Source organism: Neodiprion pinetum, chromosome 5 (assembly GCF_021155775.2).
Source record: "Neodiprion pinetum isolate iyNeoPine1 chromosome 5, iyNeoPine1.2, whole genome shotgun sequence".
Lineage (NCBI taxonomy): Eukaryota > Metazoa > Arthropoda > Insecta > Hymenoptera > Diprionidae > Neodiprion > Neodiprion pinetum.
The window spans coordinates 26,445,701-26,465,869 of record NC_060236.1 but is presented as its reverse complement, the minus strand read 5'-3'; the positions used below and the strand labels follow the sequence as shown (position 1 = coordinate 26,465,869).

General features: G+C 37.3%; 3 protein-coding genes across 5 annotated transcripts in view; 2 read left to right on the top strand and 1 right to left on the bottom strand.

The window, feature by feature from the left end:
* The first annotated feature begins 6,015 nt into the window (after nt 1-6,015).
* LOC124220094 (uncharacterized) lies at nt 6,016-9,241 on the top strand. Of its 3 annotated transcripts, XM_046628531.2 has the most exons (11): nt 6,016-6,125; nt 6,210-6,313; nt 6,507-6,578; nt 6,797-6,897; nt 7,001-7,104; nt 7,202-7,443; nt 7,502-7,677; nt 7,839-7,980; nt 8,164-8,363; nt 8,731-8,962; nt 9,080-9,241. In XM_046628531.2, the coding sequence occupies exons 1-11, from the start codon at nt 6,035-6,037 to the stop codon at nt 9,095-9,097; spliced, it is 1,482 nt and encodes a 493-aa protein (XP_046484487.2). In that variant the 5' UTR covers nt 6,016-6,034; the 3' UTR covers nt 9,098-9,241. The 3 variants fall into 3 exon arrangements, with proteins under 3 accessions (XP_046484487.2, XP_068992807.1, XP_068992808.1); XM_069136706.1 differs by having other exon boundaries at nt 8,731-9,123; XM_069136707.1 differs by having other exon boundaries at nt 6,060-6,121; nt 8,731-9,123.
* Nucleotides 9,242-9,249: 8 nt separating this feature from the next.
* RpL18 (ribosomal protein L18) lies at nt 9,250-11,701 on the bottom strand. Its single transcript, XM_046628562.2, has 4 exons — nt 11,553-11,701; nt 11,338-11,424; nt 10,014-10,220; nt 9,250-9,680 (listed from the first exon to the last, which is right to left on the bottom strand). The coding sequence occupies exons 1-4, from the start codon at nt 11,553-11,555 to the stop codon at nt 9,411-9,413; spliced, it is 567 nt and encodes a 188-aa protein (XP_046484518.1). The 5' UTR covers nt 11,556-11,701; the 3' UTR covers nt 9,250-9,410.
* A 1,040-nt stretch (nt 11,702-12,741) lies between these two features.
* The window catches only part of Sk2 (Sphingosine kinase 2), a 17,924-nt gene continuing 10,496 nt past the window's right edge, over nt 12,742-20,169 (top strand). Inside the window, exon 1 of the mRNA XM_046628527.2 lies at nt 12,742-14,180. Coding sequence (XP_046484483.1) covers nt 13,646-14,180 — 535 coding nt within the window. The 5' untranslated portion in view covers nt 12,742-13,645. The remainder of the gene's footprint in view (nt 14,181-20,169) is intronic.

Here is a 20,169-nt window from a genome sequence, read left to right as displayed (position 1 = left end):
TTTATTTTTGTCACATAGCTAAGAAGAAACGAATTTATCTAACATCAATGTGTAATAATACAACAATTAATCCCTTATACTGCTGTCGTGAAATTAATATTACAGCTATTATGCGTCTGTAAGTTATATGCCAAAGCCATTTTTACGAACTAACGAAACCGCTGCAAAAGTCGACCGCACTGCAGTTATAACTTTTTTCAGGGTTTCGTGATATATAGTTACCTAAGAATTATTGCAATTATTAACTTCCTATCTTTACCATACATCATGCAAGTCGCCTGAAATTATATTCCTGCAAAATAAAAACTCTTGCCACGCAGAAAAATTTCAAACGTATCCGAATTACGTATAATCATCCCTAAATATTTACCCAATTAGACCGGACTTATACAGGGAGTATATACACCAATTTGTCGATTACACTACTTGACGCAGGTATTTGCTCCTCGAAATACGCGTATCCAATGGCAACGAGTAAATACTCGTCTTTTTACACGGATATATTTCTCCCTCACATTACACGTACGTAATACAATTTTTTTCGATCATTGTCATCATCATACACACTTCTGGCATACAAATAACGCAGTTCTTCCTTGATGTGGGTGTGTGTGTGTATGTGTTTTTTTTTTCTATTCTGTTTAGTCTTTGGTAGTGAATTTTACCTGCGGTTGACAAATCAAAGAAGTTTCCTACTGCGTGTGCAAACAAGCCTGTCATATGCACGAATTTGCAGTAAATCATGCAATTATGCTGCTGTGGGAGTAACGAGAATCGATAAAGTCGGTTTTGATATTTAAAAAAATAAAACAACATGCAGAAACGAATCGTAATTTGTTTCTTCAAGCTTGATGACGAAAACAAGGAATGTTGGAACGAAAGTAACATTTTTATCTTATAATTAAACCTGGAATATTATCGATATTTCAAATTTTCGTACACTGTTATAAAAAAAATGTCGGTAATTTATTCTGATCACAGAATATTGCTTATAATTTACAGGCAGTCAGAATAATGATGGTTTTTGGTAATATATAAAATTTTTGGAAAATTCTATGAAAACTGGGTGAATTTTATTTCTTTATGTCTGCGATTAATTGATTGCCATCATAATCGGTTCTAAATTTTCCATTATAACACCAGTGTTTTTTTTTGCCATTATTCTAAAATTTGACGATGGTTTAGCAGATATTTCTTCTAACGATAATAATATTATTAGTGCTAATCGACTGATCGGTTTTCTAATTAATCGACGATTTCGATTAATCTATTAATCGAAGTCCCGCATAGTAATTCTGTAGGCCAATCGGTATACGAATCGAAACCGTCGATTAATCGAAATTAATCGGAAAAACGATTAATCGATTAATCTCACAGCAATAAATATTACCGTATACCGTTAACGTGATGCACGCAAATTCAATTATCGAAGTAATTATAAGAGAATTGCAAGCAATCAAGAAAGCGGTTGAATAAAGAGGCCGAGAGTAATTTCTTCAAATCCAAATACAAGGAATGATTACATTACATATTAATTGTAAAAATACTCCGCGTTCAATCACATGTTAAAAATAGGAAAAAATAGCAATTTCACCTGGAAACGTGCAGAGCAAAAATCTCGTGTTTAAGAAACGAATATTTTAATCTAACGATAAGGAATCGCTCCAACTTTTCCACGATAAACGATAAATAAAAACTTCTTCGCAAAATGTTCTACATGTTCTCATACAGATTGTTGCAAAAAGTATTTCAGTACAAAAATAACTTTTGTTTACCACCTTAGCCGAGGCACAAATACCTTTGTAATTTCTTACACCTTATATATATATGTATCCATTCGCTGCGGGTTCACAGCTGCGATCTAATCCTGTTTGCGATTTCCGTACCGGAAGTGAGCGACGAGCGTGTAGCAATTTCGCCTCGTCCTCGACGGCGATTTCATTTTTGTCTCCCAAGGACGATGCCAATTTATTGTCACACTTACACACAGCTAGGTAACTCGGTACCGGAATATTCAAGAAATATTGACGCCGATGGTGTTCGAGCGTTTATACCTGTCACAGTTTCGTGTATTCGCGCAATGCGTGATGCGATATGTCAAATTTATCGCTTTTCGCGCAGCCCATATTTTCTCACTGTGATTTATATCCCAGTCGCGTAGTCGACCAGGGCCCGAATTTCCTTCTGACTCTGTATTATATAACTTCGTATTCCTTCAACTTTCTATTTATTTCTCAGAACAGTTCAATTCTGACCTAACGTTATTTTTCTGTTTTACATATTTACCTATTATTTTTAAACGATTAATCGGCAGCTTCGATTAATCTTTATCCCAATTAATGGATTAATCGACGGTTTCGATTCATGTACCGATCGACCTGCAGAATTATTATGGGGCAGCTTTGAATCGTCGATTAATCGATTAATTGGAATAACGATTAACCGAAATCATCGATTAATCGATTAATCGGGCAGCACTAGTTAGAATAGTTAAGTTACTTTTTTACCTGGCTTTAGAAACATACTTTTTCATATACTATAAATCGCAGGCAAAACATTTCACACAATTATTCAATAGGTACAGATAAATTGTCGTTTAAGCTAAAATTTGAGAGCAAAGAAGAGAGAATTTTTTTTTTTTTTTATACCTCTTAAATTTTTTCGGTAATCGATGAATCTGTCTAATCACAGCTAGAATAATTTCCAAGGGGATCCGTGAAGTTTTAGTCACGTCGTTGCACGTCAGGGCTCGAATCGCACGTTATTTTATAGACACACACTATGAATGTACATATATGTACATATAATATCGATACAAACATATACACAATATATGTTCGACATATGCGGTGATTTTATATTTATATACGAGCGATTCTCGAAGGCTGAGAATAGTTGACACATGGTGGTGCCATCGTGAAGATCAGTCACACCTAATACGAAATTTTTGTATTTTCAATTCCAGTCAATTCGTGAATAAAATTGTATTGAAAATAAATCATTGCGTAGTAATAGTGATAATAATGATAGTTGATTTTTAACGTATTAATACACGGTTTGATATAACATTAATCATCGATCATTATATTCTTTGGACTGACTTGACTTCGATCAAAACAGCCTTGCAACCATGGATTTTCTGGTGGGTTTATCAAAGGACAGGGAATGAAATTATTAAACATATGCGATAAATACACTTTTCACCAATCTTATCTGCACGTTTTGTAATACAAGCAACGTTAATAGGTACACGATTTTCTTATTCGGTTCAAGCATACGAAAAAACAAAAGTCAATTAATCGAAAATTCGTATTTGCACAGAACATACAAATATTATACAACACATATTGATCAGATGTCGTGTTTGATTCAATAAAGGCACATCAAAGCAGAAAGGAAAATGGTAGTCTATAATGTTGAAATGATAGTTCGATAATAATCCTTTGGTAAATTCAACGTATTTCACTATATACCTAATACGTATTATACGATGTATAGTTATACGAGAATTATTCTCTTGTAGGTATATACGTATTTCAAACGATTGTCCCTGAAACCCTACCGCATAATAAACAGATACAGCCAGTGGTATTCACAGGTATTTAGGCTTCTCCTACAGTTTCCGCATTTTTTAGTTTTCAATGCAAATATTCAGCTGGCCTCTGCGGAGGAAACTTGCCGTGTGAAACAAACCTCAAGGTTTACTGGAGTAGAATTGAAGAAGGAAAACTTTATATACTTAGAATCGATGTATTTGAAAAATACAAAAAATTAATACATCATTTCTTCCACACAGATTTTCACCCCTCAAACTTATCATTCTTAACTTCGCTACGAGCTTGCAATTTAACACGAATATTACAGTGTAAAAATAATTAGATTTTTGCAAAGACTACTTTTCAATACTTCGAAAGTATGTAATTGGTATTTCTTGTTGCCGATTGATTTAGATCTACGAGTAAAAAAATCACAAAACAATGTAGAAAGAAGAAATAAAACTTTTTCAAACAACTTCGATGACGACGGTTCGAAACTTTGGACAAATTTCAAGCTCTTGCAAGCGATAAAAAATCTATACTTCTAAAACGAATTATAAATAAGACTTTCCAATTAAAAAAAATACCATGTCTGTGTTTCTGTCCTCCGATTTTTTTTTTTTTTCTTCCAAATAGAAGAAAACGAGTCTACTCACTGAACTTTTATAAGGACTGAGATAAATCGATCAAAAAACGACAAAAAACGTAATTGAAAAACAGTGGTGACGCACAAGAATTTCCAAGGTTACGCAATTACTACAAGAATTTACCAACGAGAAAAACTCGGATACATTTATTGGACTTACGGCTCTGAATTCCACAGATAAAATGTCTTCCGGTTAATTGTTTGTAAAGAGACATTCTCAGGGAAAAGTTTTATACGATATAGATTAGAAACGGAACTGTTACTCATTTTCGTCACAGAGAACGTAATATTATTATACATATACGTATAAACGGAAGCGATCCTAAAATATGATGTATATACGAAACCGCGAAATCGTGAACCGAATATAATCCGGAACTTTCCCTGCCGTTCGTGATTTACAGCTTACCGTTTTCGGTATAGATTTATCTCTATTATTACATCCACTTTTCCCCGTACATTGTTCGACGGATTTTACGATCCTCCCAATTAACAAAATCGACCGTTAAATATACTTCGCGACAATATTCTGCGACGCGTTGCAGCTGAGCAATTTTGTGCAATCTAAATCGTATCAAAGTGAAATTTTTCAACGGGGTTAATTTCACAGCGCAAAACGTTTATGATCGTGTTTGAAATTCTGCAACTTGTTTAATTTCACTGTTTGTCCAATGTCTGTAAAACACCGAAAACACCCTAAGAACTTTCTTACAAGTTGACATTATAGTAACATCTGAAGCTTCTTCGTATAACTTTTAAGAGTTTAAAATTTTTTATCTTCCATATTTAGGAAAAACTCTTTAAATTAAATTCTAATCAGTCAAATTCGAGCCAACTTTTTCAACGCTGATGTTATATTTTTTAAGAACGATTTATATTCCCTTTTCTTTCTTCTGCTACTTTTTCTTGAGACCGGAATCACCGTCCGCCGTGCAATTTATAGCGAAACGACATGAACTACTTATCCCATTATGTAATTAAGGGGTTGTCGGCAATAAACGTGGCTCTGAATTCGCCGAAGTCGACTTCCAGCGCCCTTCTCTTCTCTTCTCTTCTCTTCTCGGTGTACAATAATTATTTCGCGTTTGTATGAGTACAGCCGAAGTTTGCTAATGCTCGCAAGCAAAGGCTTCGCGTGTTTCCTCGATGTCGCGATGTCCCCGTAGTACATCAGAATTATACAGCTTTTGTTGTAAGCCCTTAAAGCTGCAGTTTATACTCGACTATCGTTCGGGGCAGATTTCTCAGCTGTGTTATTCCGCCTCGAATTATCGCGTCTCTTCGCTCATCCCTCTGCTCTTTTCATCCCAACATTACAAAATAGACTTCACCTTCGATAAATCCAAGCTACCATCGATAAACACAAGAAAATGCTGGGCCGAAAAAGGGTGATATTTTATACATTCGTTCCTGTATACTTATCATGTTTCTTGATTGCATATCGTTTGAATCGTGTCAGATTTATTTCTGCGTAGAGAAGCAATTCGACGTATTATTGCACTGCAATGAATTCCTCCTGTTTGAAATTGTGAACGTTTTAACATCTGACCAGTTGATAATATCGTATTCTTCAATATTCGTATACGATTAAAAAATTTAACCAAACCACAAGATAATCAGCGTGTTCTTCGATTACCAAAACTTACACCCCAAATGTTAAAACAAAATCTTGCAAAATTTGAAATAGAATTTAGAGCAGATTGTCTGTGCGGAACAAACGCTTGCGCACGTAATATATTCCTCACTGAAGAATTGTCGAGATTATATTAGAGATGACAATTTTTTTACCTAAATTATGAAGATTATAAAAAACTTTTCTTCATCTAAGGGTGGAATCAGCGCCGCCCGACGAATGGCAAAGAAAAGCACACCGACTGCTTTGCAGACGGAAGTCAACACGGATGACGACTGGTCCAAGATATTGGAGAGAAAAGGGCTCGTAGGTCGGCTGATCGTTACAAAACTCTTCCCCATTAATTTTTATCAAATACTTTGAACTGAATCGGATACTCCGTGAATGTTTTCAGTAGTCGACGTTTATTCCGGATGGAGCGGACCCTGCTCAGGGATGATAAGTCTCTTGAAAAAGGTCAAGATGGAAATCGGCGGAGACTTGCTCAGCTACGCTGTTGTAATTATTTTCGAAATAATCAATTTGGCACGGATATCGTCACGATATAAACACGATTCCATGGCGGTCGCACGAAAATAAAACAGAGAAATTTTTAAAAACAGAGAAAGTACAAACTTTGAAATCCGCAAAAGTTTCGTAAGGACTATCTAATTCATTCGATACTCGCATGATTTCTAGTCTTCATTTTCAGGCAAAATGTGACCATATCAAGGATCTCGAACGTTTTAGGGGAAAGAGCGAGCCGACATGGATGTTTCTTCACGTGAGTTAACGCTTTGATTTGATGAAAATTATTGCAGTTAAGAGAAAGAATGCGATTTGATTTCATGAATTTATGTACATTTTATAGAAGGCATCACGAATGATTTGATTTTCATACGATTCTTTGAGAGGATAAAAACATTCCTTGCCGTGCATGAAGCATTCGCGATGTTTTACGTATCCACTGATCGACATTCTGCATGTTTTTACAAATTTCAGAATGGACGAATGATCAATTTACTCTTCGGAGCCAACTGCCCGGAACTTCAGAGAGTCTTGAATGAGGAGTTGCAAAGATTGCAGACCGGAGATCCTCCCGAGTGAGTTTCTCGCCATTTGTCATCTATGGAATTCATTCTTTATCCCTACGTCGTCATTTGAATAAAAAACCAACACATTTTGTGACAAAAATATATCTTTTAGATTCTCAATGGAAGTGACTGAACGAAGTCCAGAAGAAGAGAAGAGGTTGCGGATTCTTGAGGAGACGAGACTGGCCAAAGAGGCTGCGAAAAGGGCTCAAGAAGGTACGGCATATTAAACCCAGATAATTTTTCTAAAATTAATCATTGCAACTAATTTGGTAACTATATTTAAAAACGTCATCACTATATACGATAACAGAGGCTGAGATAAAGGCAAAATACGAAGCTGAAATGACGCATTATACAACTTCACTGGCAAAGGAAACGTGCCTGATACTTTATCCGTGGGTATTTAAGGACGAAGAATTTCACAGGAGGGATAAAAAATCCAGCCCACCGTACATGGAACTTATCGAAGAATTACTACCCGAAAATTACAAGATAGCTGAGGAGTTTAGAAAGCAATTGGACGAAACGATGATCAACGATATGCTCAAGGAGGTAAACAAAACCCAACGAGCATCCGTTCGACCTACTTCTATACCGCTCATTTTTACAGTCAGATTACGAAATGACGGAAACTGCGAGGAAGTTTTTGCTCGATGGAAAATGTATGTGCATGCGACTGAAAATCAGCGATAAAAAGTTGGAGATGGACGTTGAAAAGTATCTGCTGAACATTCTGTTCGGTGAACCGTCGCTGCCCAAACCTGATAAACTTCCGATGGAAGGCTGGTAATGGATCAGCGTTGCTCTTCAAGATTTGTCCTTCCCACCATTTTCACTAGCCGTCTTTTTATTCGGTCATTCCAACTCTCTCTCGATAAGAAATTTTATTCTTTAATCGTGTTATTGCGTCTAATTACATATGTAAATTACTATTCGCTTTATTCTAGTTTCGGCGAGCGCCATCGACCCGCTTTTACACCACCTTCAAAGGACGATATTTACCCCGTCGTTTGGGCCCCGCCAAATTCTCGAAGCAAAGCCACCGTTTTTCAAGTCATATTTCGAAACTACGTCGAGAAAAATTATCCGGTGAGCAAAGGGACCGCGACGATTACTAAGATTTTTGAAAATCGTGCCGAATATCGTTGTTTTCAATTAATGTTTAGGATGGATGTCATCCGTTCATTCGATGATTTTGATCGGAGATTGAGTGCAGATTCGTGTTAGCACGTCATCGTTGTTATTGATATCTAATGAGTTTGTTTTGTACAGTTCGAACACGAAATGTCTCGGCCACCGGTGATTGTGTTCAAATACGACAGTACGAAAAAGAACGACATCAAGATGATCCTGAGCAACTACAAATCCGATTTAATCAACTTCGGTGTTTTTGAACGCGACAAACCGCCGGAGGCTAAACGCATTGCCACGTCCATCGAAGAGTACGAGGAAAAGGTCGAGGAGCGAACGGGGTTTGTTAATTACCAAACTCATTCTATATCCTGGAGTGAAATTCAGCGAAACAGTTGATTTTTCTTCTCCTTTTTCCGTAGCAATTGATTCGGCTGAAAAGCAATCAGTGCTCAATTCGAAAGTCTTTCCTACCCTACAAGTTTCAACGAATCTAGAAAGATAACAAATAGATGTTGCAAATTTCACGAGATTCGATTGAAATTTACGAAACTCCTGTTAAACTGAATTACGATTAAAATTTGGTTTCTTCCCGTTTTCACAAATGTCACTACTAACAGACTTCCGAAATTTGTACAATGAGAATTGAAACTGATAGTTAAAATCGTGAAGCATCGATCAATAGTGGGCTGAACAACGATGTTTTAGGTACGAAGTATTCGTTTGCGTCGTTAAAAAGATAGACAGCGAATCTTTTTTGGCTTTTGCGGGGATCGGACCTTATCACGTTAGCGAGAGCCCCGAAAAGGCCGTCGACGAAACTGCGGTTTACTTTCCGGCTCCAGGTCTCGTTGAAGAAGTGCCGTCTGACGATGAAGAGAACCTTGAAGGGGAAGAGAACCCGGAAGGACAAACAGAGGCCACTGAAACACCCGAAGCGGTCAGTCTAACAATAACACCATTTTTCATTTCCATTGTTCCAAAATTGTTTATACCTCATTTGAAATGCGTGCTTACAAGTGCGGAATGATGATCTAATGAATTTATTTTTGGCCAGAATCCTGCCGGATCGTAAATAAACGAGCGAAGCTGATGGCGAGATTCTAGGATTTTAAGGTATTTGTTAAGTTTTAACCAGTAATAGAAATAGTTACAAGAATTGATGAATAAAATTGTATCAAAATATTGGAAGGTAAATGAGGAATTAATAATACAGAAAACCGCAGGTTTGTTAGTTTTTAAATACCGACATTTATTTCGCACCATTCCCTTATACCAAAGTACAACACAATCGATACACAATCAAGGTATTGAAGTATTAAATGAATATCTATACGTAAAAGTCGTGTACTGATGGCGAAAAAAAAACGACGGCGAAGTAGGATGGTTTACTTCTTGTAACCGCAGCTACGCCTGCGTCCCCTGGCACGTTCAAACTTACGTCCCTTTGAGCGTACAAGTGGCTTAGTGTGAGAATGTGGCACTCCGGGTGCTGGCCCGAAGTGTTTGACTGCTTCACGAGCATTCCTGCGTCCCTGCATCAAAACTGTGTTCTTTCCAGTCGGTGAACGTAGCGCCAGTTGATCAAAAGTTATCAACTCTCCGCCAGCCTTCAAGATACGTCCTCGCGCTTTTGCAGTAACACGGAGTGCGCATACCTACCGAAATTGACCGAATTTAATGAGGGCCAAGTAAATGATAGATTATAAATTACAGTTCGGTATTTTGCGCAATTACAACAGGCAGCTATTCTTTTCGAACGAGATCCTGCAAAAGTCCTGAATAAAGGGATTTTCTGTTAAAATTGTATCGGGTTAACGTAATAGTACAAACTTTGAAGAAAACTCAGAAACAGAGAATTGAATATTAGATCGCAATAACTAACTTAGAACAATAACAACAAAAAAGATGAAAAATAATGTCGAAACATGGATTGCCTGCAAATTAACAAATTTATCACCAAGAATTGAATCGAAAAAATATCAGTTTACCGTCAATTTGGGTACTTCCAAAATTCTGGCATCATCAGTGACAGTTCCAACAATGACTGCGATTCGGTTAGCACGACCCTCCTTCTTCATGAACCTGATAATACGAGCCAGTGAAATCGGCGGACGGTTGATTTTGCTCATAAACAAACGCTTGAGGATGATCTTATTGAACTTGGAAGTAGTACGTCTGGCCAAGAAGCGGTACAACTGCGAAAGGATATTGCATGAAACTATCAGCATTGTCCATTTGGTAATATATTGCATTTCAGCAATTGGATTAAAAAAAAAAAAAACTTACAATTTGTATCGACCTTTATAAGGAACTTTTGACAACAGGAAGCCAAAAGTCTGAATAGGAAAATCGATTCCCTCGTTTTCTCTAGCGAACGTTCAAATTGAACCAGCTTATGAATAAACTGACACAGAGTGCAGTTCGCAACAAGTTTTAGATATACTTTTTTGTAATAATTGACGTCACAATGATGAAATTTAATTTTTTCAAACATCGGATCAGATAATACTTAATTTACCATCAACGCTGCAAGCAAATACGAAATGATACATCTCTCATTTTTCAAATAACATCAGGTCTCTTTCCAATAGAAATCTGCTATATGTGTACATCTTTTTACTGTTATAATCTTTATTATCACATGCAATTATGATAGTAATCAATTTATTACACTTACTCAACAAGAAATGATAATTTTCTTTCTTTATTTACTTGTCTTTTGGGTTTCATCAAATGTGATAATTACCACATTAAACGTAGTAAAACTTTAGAATATAAGCGGTAGTAATACATCGCAGTCAAATCACGGTTGTCAGGACCTACTGTCTTATATGAAGTCAGATATAACATAGTCACGGTGTTGCGACCACCTAAGATAATGCGAAACATCAAAAATGTGGAAACAAACCGGAAAACAGCTCGACAGAGTGGAACATAACAACCACACAACTGCTGAAGGTTAGTTTGCAAAAAAAATATAGAATTTTCTGACAGACAAATCGGATATCATATTGGCGTTGGCACGCAATCGATAAATAAGTTTGTTCACGGAAAATTGTAGAAATGTGCAATTCTTGAATTGGATCGCTTCATAAATTGGTGTTGAACACGTGTTTTCGGCAAGGAATAAACAGCCGTGAAACGGTCAACCAATTAGAACTTAACCTAACCTAGCACAGCTTGAAAGCTGAAAGATCTTATGTAAAAAATCCTATCAGACTTGAAAATTTCGAAGTTTGGAAGTGTTTTTGAATTGATGCAGGCAAATAATGAGGAGAAGTGAAATGTTCAAGCAGATGAAAGAATAAATACCTTGACGAGAAGCCTGAGATACACGTCCTGCGACTTGGGCTCGGTTCGCCGAACCTTACGGTCATGTTTATGGTTGATGTCGATACCCTATGCAGAAAAACCATTTTATTAATACACCTCCTACAGGATCACTTTATGCACAAGTCATCATTATCCCGTATTTAACAGATGCCAAGGGATTACGTGGAGCGTACAAAATATGTTCACCATCTTACCATTTTGACACACCGGAAAAAGAAACTGACGCCGATTAACGTGAACGGCGATGAAAGAGAGAGTAGAACAGATGGCAGCACTGCTGGCTGTTGACTTTTTCCGGTCAATCTTGAACGCAGCCGCGAGTCGCGAGAATTCGAAATTACACCACTTATCCGTACTTATCGGATTTTTCTCAAAACCGTATACTGCATAGGGTAAGGTATTTATTTTATCCTGCCGTGTTTTTAAAGCGAATAAAATTCCACAACGGAGAACATGTTTGAACTGTGTATTCTGTTATCAGTATTAGGCATTTTTATAACAAATATTTAAAGTATTGAAACGATCAAATTTACGAACGCGCGGCACTTTTTTTTAACTTTGCAGTTTCATGCGCTGTATGCAATGTGAGGCGTTGCCTTCATTTCACCATTCTATTAGAATTGTAGATTTGTGAAATCCGTATTTACATTATATTTGCATTTTACAAGGTTATCATAATTTCTCAACGGCAAAACTAGAAGCTTCCAAAACCTGGTTGAACTAATCACAGTTCCAACATGTGACTTTATTTTATAAAAATGTTTAATGGTCCGTTACGGACATTGTCGGTAACTGAATAACTTGCACTGTCTGAATTATATCCAAAATTATAGTATCGAATCAATTTTCATTCGTAGATATATCGATTTATTGAAGTGATTGAAAGAAATACATCATCACTCACAATCGGCGCAGAAGTCTGCACACCTAAAAATTCTATAATTCAATATATTAATCATTATTTCAATACGAAAAGTGTAAGCACTTATAGGTCGGTAACAGTACAAAATTTTCGTACCAAAGTTTCCCGCCCCATAACCTCACCAATGAAAAATGTTTCAACGGAGTGTAACTAGGTGGCATCACAATTCTAATCCAACTTGGAACTCTGTGACAAGCATTTCCCCCTCATGACAGCATGCTTTCAGCAACGAGCGTTGTGACAAGTTTTCCGACAAGCACTTATGCCGCGGTCGGTGAATCGGTGCATTCGCATTGCTGATAATTAGCATAAACACTTGGAAAGGCAATAGTGGGGAACCTCCATGCACACCTGCTCGTTGTACGCAGCCGTACGGCGCCGGAGTGGCGAAGGGCTCCGAGGGTCGGCGGCGGCGGCGGGGGGGGGGGGGGGGGGGGGGCATGAGACTATAGACGGTATCGAGACCAACTTCAAGAGATACGAGCGACCCGGCGATCAGTGCGTAGGATCCCGTTAGCCGTGTAACGAGGTGTTGCTGTCGCAGTGCAGCACACGAGGCGGGCCCCGCGCAATCGACTGACTGGTTTCCGAGTCGAAAAAAGGACGTGTTAATAGTAAACAAACGAACAACAGAAGGCGGTTGTTTTTCGAGTGGACGATTTTATTAAGTATTATTATACAGCGCGATATTCGCGGCTTCCTAATCTTCGTCGCCGACTGTAATTCGAGCTGGGTTTGTTGCGAAAACAACGACGTGCTGTCCGGGTGAAGGAACTTCTGAACACTTTGGCTGTCGGGGGTTAAATCATGACAGAGTTGGTTGTCACTTGCCACCTGAGCAACGGACAACTATGAAGCGTGGGGTATTTCGCCACTCGCTGCTGCATCCTATCGACGCGAATGTGCAGGTGCCGTATATACGCACACTATTGAGGATTACGGCGTGAAACGAGGTTCGAGGCCTACCGATTATTGCCTCAATCTTATTTTGCAAAAGGCGGTTTAATCTTATCGTTAATTCTCCTCGGCGTGCAAATGCTATGCGGATTTATTATCCATAGCGCCGTATTCTAACCGTTTATCTGATATAAACACTGGTTCGATTTTTTTTTCGTTGATATTTTCGCAATGTGTGTGCGCGTGTTCGTCAGTTTCTCTGTATGCAATAATGGAGTAAAGTTTCATTCGCACAAGTAACGATATCATTGTTAATAAAGCAAGTAACGAGATTTCGTTGAGATGACAGATGCCATTGAGGAGTAAAACAAAAGACAACGGAACATCTGAACGAGAACTCGGCCGGTAACTCGAGTTTGAAACGGCGCGACGTTGGCAATTGTTCTTAATTAAATAAGATTAATTGTAATGGAAGGGAATGGCGAGGCGCTCCGGGCAGATCCGGTGCTCGAGGAAACATTCTACATAACTTCGAAGAAGAACACGTTCTACCGAGTCAAGCTTACCGAGAAGGGTCTCAGCCTTCAAAAGGAGACCAACGGATCCACCAAGACTGAGACGATCGCGTTGAGCGATATTATCGGGTGCAGATGCATGCGGTCGAAGAAGCGAAACGCCGGCTCTTGCGTCTGTCACCCGGGCGCCTCTCGAACCCAACTGAAGGTCGTCGAATCGAGCGAAAACATTCAGCCCTACGACGAACTCGACATGTCCGCCTATCTCTACATCTACTCGTACCCGATGAAAAAACCCCGCGTCAAGGGCGCCAGAAGACGCGAAAGAAGCACTCTTACCCTCAGGTTTCGCAGCTTCGACAAGTACGAGGACAATTTAAGGGAAGCCAGCAGGTGGCGACTCGCCATCAAGTGCCTCATCGCCAGAGTACCCGTTCCCAAATCGCTGCTCAGTCCTACCGACGCCAATTTGGAGCTTCTTCTCAGTGGTAAGAAGCAGGGGATTTCCCCCATTTTTTACCAACGGAAAGAAAAAATTTCTCGCCTTACAACCGGAAACGCGTTTTTCCACTTTTTCCTCATTCGTTAGCATTTTGTTTCATCTTTACCGACCGAGCGAAACGTCACTCATTCCTGTTACAGTATTACTAATGAGAAAATGCCGCAGATTTTGAATTGCGATAGTTGCTATGTTTTTTGGTCAATGATGCATGCGTGAATCCTCATAACAGTCAATATAAATAACTGACTACGAGGATTATCTATCAAACTTTTCCCATCTATAATATTCGAAATGCGGACACTGAACCTTTGGTAATTCGGGAAATTCTCATTTCGTCGGTTCGACAGTCACATTTAAATCTTGGGAAAAACCAGAAATCCTGGGGAATTTTATCTTGAACCAGGATTATGGATATGATGTCATAAAGTATTGACACAATCATTACCCTGAGGTTTACCTTGCGTAAAGAAATTTTCATGTGTAATATTAATTAAGTTGTACGTAAACAAATTAGTATAACCACACTATAGTTATATGTATATATAGTTTGTAGTGTGGTCAAGAACCTGTTTCAATTCATTTAAAGCCACTTGAAGTCACTTGAATTTTTTATTTTTCAATTGTAATTCTGCACAGTAGTTATGAAAAATGGTCAACCGAATATCATTTGAAATTAACCTCAGAGCTTAGCTAATCTCTAAGCCTAAATTTCTATTAATGTGACTGATTTTATTTCGCGACTTGATATTTTTATGGAAATTTATGGGAGATTCCCGTCTATGTTTACGCTACATGCCAAACAAGTATGTGAAGTGCAGTATCGATACGAAAAGGAGATAAAACCTCCAATAATATTTACCTGAACGCTGAGATTCAATGTCAATTGCTTACACTGGTAATTTGGTGAAGTAAATTACACTCAAATTATTGGGGTTGAAATGATTTTGTAAATTACATTCAATTTGAACGGACAAAGTTGCACAATTTTGAAATAAAAACTTCGTCTATAGATCGCGAATGATATTTAAGGTCTCGAAATTTCTCCGAGTACTTGATCATAAAACGCTGCCAACTTAATGTACTTCACAAACTTGTAATAATCATGTATCATTTATTCATTGTAATAATACACGCTAATGAATACAAGACATTAGTGAGAAATATTGTCTGGATTTCCTGGAATATCGTCGTGATTTTAGACTTAATCATCAAAGTCGTTCCTGGTCAAGAGACTTTCGAGAATATTCTCAAATTCGAAAAGTATCGAATCGGGAAAATATTATTCCTCAAAAATATCAATATATTGTATTGTTTGTTATCGTAGTTCACGCATCAACGTCGGAAAGTTATTTATCAAAAATATCAAAACTATCCGTTCGGATGTTGAAATGTTGCTATTAAATTACCACTATATCCCTCATAAATACCTGCAAAGACAGAATTCCACGCAGTATGAGGAGTGAAAGATTGACCTCGACAATTGAAGTAACTAAAAATTCACGGACTTATAAAAATTGTTTGCTCTTTTTTTTTTTCACCGTCGTCAAAGGTATACAGATAACCTACGTTTGCCCACGTTTCTGTGATTAATTATACCTTTTTTTGGTACAAGATATAAAATTTATAATCTTGATCTCACGGTACGAATCGGTATAATTTGTATAACTGTTTTTTCGCAAACTTCGTCCATTACAAGTCGATTTCTACGGTGGCGAATTTATAATTATAACTGTTGTCATGCTCCTGCATCACGAATGATGATGAATTTACTTCTTGCGACGACTAATTTATCAATGCAACATAATTTGGGAGTCAAATTGGATGAACGTTGATCGTTCGCGTGTGTGCAATGTGCCATTATCCAACAGCAGCAAGATCAGAACTGACGATGCGAACACGGCACGATCATATCATCGTGTTGATAAAATATTGCACTTTATAATCTTATACCACACGAGATCTAACTATAAGCGATTTTATCCGGTTACATTCTGAATTCAGTAATTTAAACCTTCATTCTAACTGTCATAGATCAATTCTCTTATTCCTCTCCCGAGTTTCAAGGTAGCACGATTTTACACTTCGAATAATATTTTATTTTCGTTATATCGTCGCGGAGTGCACAGAAATTTCGAATTTACCGTTTTTCCGGTTTATTGTCACGGCATGACGTAGTAATAATAGGATATAACGTGTGTTTTTTGAAAGAAACGTGTTCTTTTACGGTGTAAAAACAATAGATGACAAATACGACGAAAACAGATTAACGAGCATTCAGGTTGCGCCCCTTCGGGTATAATTAGCTCGAGAGCAAACAATCGGTCGAAAATTAAAGTAACCTTTATATCTTTGAACGCTCGTGGCAATAAGAGATAACGTATTGAAAAGTAAAATCTCGTCCTTAGATTTGACATTGAAAACAGAATTGTTTTGCATAGTTATAAAACAATCTAGTGTCTTAGCATCCGTGAAAGATGAGGAAGAAGTTTTCGCGGTTGAAACAGCAAGGAAATTACATCAATTGCAGTGTAAACGTTGATAAAACTCATTCTTTGAAATACGTACATCGACACTAGCAAGACACGAAAACTAATCTTGGACACTTTGAGACAGGAATGCACTTAAAGAAGATTATCGCGTGTCATCCCATTAACATAATTACTGTTGAGCAGGATCGAGTCAAGTGATGCGCACAACGAATGACGAGTCATAACATGAACTACGAACCTACACGTTCGTGACTAAAATTTTTTGTTGGAATAATTTTTAAGACCACGAACCTACCGTTGAGATAATTGCATTGTTTAAAGTATCGTTTTCGATTGCAAAAAGCTGTGAGAAAAAAATTGGTAAAAATGATACCTTCTTTTCAAAATACGTGTGAAACATTAAATTTTCAACTCTGATAGATTTGGCTTCGTGTTCGTGGAAATAATCCAAACAACGAGAATATTTCAAAAAACAAAATTGCGAACTCCAGTGCGGACAACAACTCGATTTATCATGATTCAAATGACTTTAAAAAGTTACTAGATATAGTTTAAACCAGCGTTGAAAGATCCTCAGAGTTTTGAAAATATCCATTCAATTTTTCCCTGTCGAAAAAATTTCGGAAAAACCGCTTAATTTTTGGCCTGAATTAGAATCTGTGCCATATCTTTATTTCTCCGTCAAACGAAAATCCATCGGAGTGTTTTCACTCAGAATTGCGTATGAAGTGAGAGTATCTTTGCCGAGTTTGAACATACGTGGACTCGGATATTTTGAGCTATGCACAACGTCGAAATCGACGAAAGTCACCCCCTTAAAATTGATAATCGGTACTGCACAGTGTCAGAAATCTGTAGAAGAGCGTCGAGGATAGTTTCACCTGAAAATTTGTAGAAGCTTCATCTCCTCACTTGTCCTTTCTATCACATATCCGAACACTGCGACAACGGCATCAACGAGTCGGAGTTATCACACGGTGCAGTGCATCTCGAAATTGCCACTTGCACCGCTCGACGAATCCTCCAACCTGCAGGCGAATCGATTCAGCCTGCACGTTGGTCTCAGGCAGATGGTTTATTCTGTAGGTATAACGTAGGCAAGGATGCTACGTGCAACGAGGTCGATGACCTTGTTATGTAAAAGTGAGAAACCCACATGACGTTATTGTGTCACGATTCTCACGTCACACCCGGACGGAAAAGTTTACCGGTTAATAGGTGAAAATATTGCGAAACAAGGGATCGTAGTGTTAAAAATCGAAGCTTTTGGTATATGGAACGATCGACGAAGATAAAAAGGTTCTCTTCTCCGAGATCGTCAGAATTGGTTGTGTGAATTCAGGTTTCGCTGTGTCGAAATAGTAGGTACAGGATAAGATAGTTGACGCGTTGTTTTTCCGAATTTCTCTCGTTGTTCGCGATTGCGATCGTGATTTCCCCCTCCACCCCCCCCCCCCCCTTTTTTTTTTATTTATTTTTCCTCCACCTGCTCTTACGCGGCTACTCCTCGGGTATAATTGATTCAAGGATCGCCGCCACTGCGGATGTTATGAACTCCTGCATAATCATTCTCGAAAACACGACTCGCGTCACTGGTAGTTAAGCGGAAAAATAAAACATCGATAACAATGATATAATCGTGACGAAAAGTTATAGAGATTCCGACGTACAAAGTTTCTGCGCCGTTATTTCATTCTGTACAATTTGGTATAAGAATCTAAAGAATGGAATAGAGATGTATAAAAATTTACGTAATAATCGATCGTGATCGATTTAAAAATTGTACAACCGATTCTTTGTGTACTATAAGAAAGGAAGGAAAGAAGTAAAAAAAAAAAAAAAAAAAAAACTACGTCTACCTAACGCAAGAAAAGAATTGATTGATCGATCCATCGATGTAAACGATCGCGCAAAATCGTTCGATGCTAATTTCTTTTTCTCTTTATTATCGTTCTTTATAATCTGCTATTTTTTTTTTTCTAATTCAATAGCGTGTAACTGGTTTCTTGTATAACATCTGTTTTCGAACTCGCTGAATGTATCAAACTTCGTTACGGCTGTCGTGCGGTGAAATTAAAATGAAAAAAAGACGAAAATGAAAAAAAAAAAAAAAAATCAAATGAAACGAACGAACTTGAAAAAGGAGCATAAATTAAACCGCAGATATGATTCATCCGTTCTGTGGCGTGAATAAAAAATTTCAATTACGAACTGTTCTAGAATTCGCCTTGCAAATTTTCTCCCCGATGACGCGGAAGACGCGAAATTTATGAAAGAATTATACCGAATGAAAATAAAAACAACTTGTTCGTCATAGTTACGTCTATGTCTATAGATGTACAGATCCGTAAACCGGTCTCTGGAATGACCCGAATCTTTTTAAGTTTATCATTGAAAATCACCGCAGTTAGTCTGTAAGGTTAACAAGAAATCGAAGGTTTTTTTTTCTACGCATATAATAATCACGACAAAAAAACAATTTTATTCACAATCACGCCTAAATTACTTGCGACAGGATCAAAGTCTTTCAAATCACGTTTCACCCATGCGTGCTTTTAGTAATATAATCATAATCGTTTCTGTTATTTTAAAATAATAGGTTCAACTCTCAGCTATTATCTCGAGATCGGTTATAACTCATGAATAATTCATTCTCGGTCTCTGGTCTTTTTTTTTTTATGGGTCATTCAATGATTCAGATTCTTATTTTGACGACGTTGCGGAAGATCGTAAAGAAACAATTAACCTCATTATCATAACAGAAAAACAAAAAAAAAAAAACCAAAAAACCGTTCATATTTTGTATACATATTTATTTATATTTTTTGCAAATTAATCAGCTCACCTTGAATTTTCATAAAATTTGTAAAATTCTATTATATCAAAAATTCCAGATGAAACGATTTAAATATCCCCAAACGAAAAGAAAATAACGAAGTGAAAAAAACTGGAAAAATTTTCAAAGAATTCTGTCTATGATATATGTACGAAATCACTCTTCGGTTTAATTTATATAATCTACGATTGTAGCTTCAATTTTTAACACAAACTAGCAACAAATTTAACGTACGTATAGAATAATTGAATTCAATATTACAAAAATCTTTATCTTTGCAAATTGTCGAGAATTGTAAAGAAGCGAAACATCGGAATTCTGTATTATACCAATAACTTGTTCAACAGATATTACGAACGGAGTGAGAAAGAATTGTGGTAAATTATGACTCTGATTCAAATCAGTCTCCGGAAGTTGGAACTTTAATGTCACTAATTATGAGACTAATTTTTTCTCGAGAAAACGATTTATAATACATACGCCATTCCCTCGTTTTCTCCTTATCTAACCAGACTTCAAGATTATATATACTTACATTCCTGATGTTCTGAAAGAAGGTCAATTTTAACAAATCTCGATCTAAAACTTTGTGAATGCATGTAATGAAAATTTTTCATCGCAAGTTTTTAGATTTCGATGGATAATAAGGA

What these genes read in the sequence shown, in the direction of transcription:
- LOC124220094 (XM_069136706.1), top strand. Translation starts at nt 6,035, where the DNA reads ATGGCAAAGAAAAGCACACCGACTGCTTTGCAGACGGAAGTCAACACG. An exon ending in AAACTTCCGATGGAAGGCTG is followed by an intron (nt 7,678 to 7,838) that starts GTAATGGATCAG and finishes GCTTTATTCTAG; the next exon opens with TTTCGGCGAGCGCCATCGAC. An exon ending in ACGTCGAGAAAAATTATCCG is followed by an intron (nt 7,981 to 8,163) that starts GTGAGCAAAGGG and finishes TGTTTTGTACAG; the next exon opens with TTCGAACACGAAATGTCTCG.
- RpL18 (XM_046628562.2), bottom strand. An exon ending in ATCTCAGGCTTCTCGTCAAG is followed by an intron (nt 10,221 to 11,337) that starts GTATTTATTCTT and finishes ATCCTTTCGCAG; the next exon opens with TTGTACCGCTTCTTGGCCAG. An exon ending in TGGAAGTACCCAAATTGACG is followed by an intron (nt 9,681 to 10,013) that starts GTAAACTGATAT and finishes CAATTTCGGTAG; the next exon opens with GTATGCGCACTCCGTGTTAC.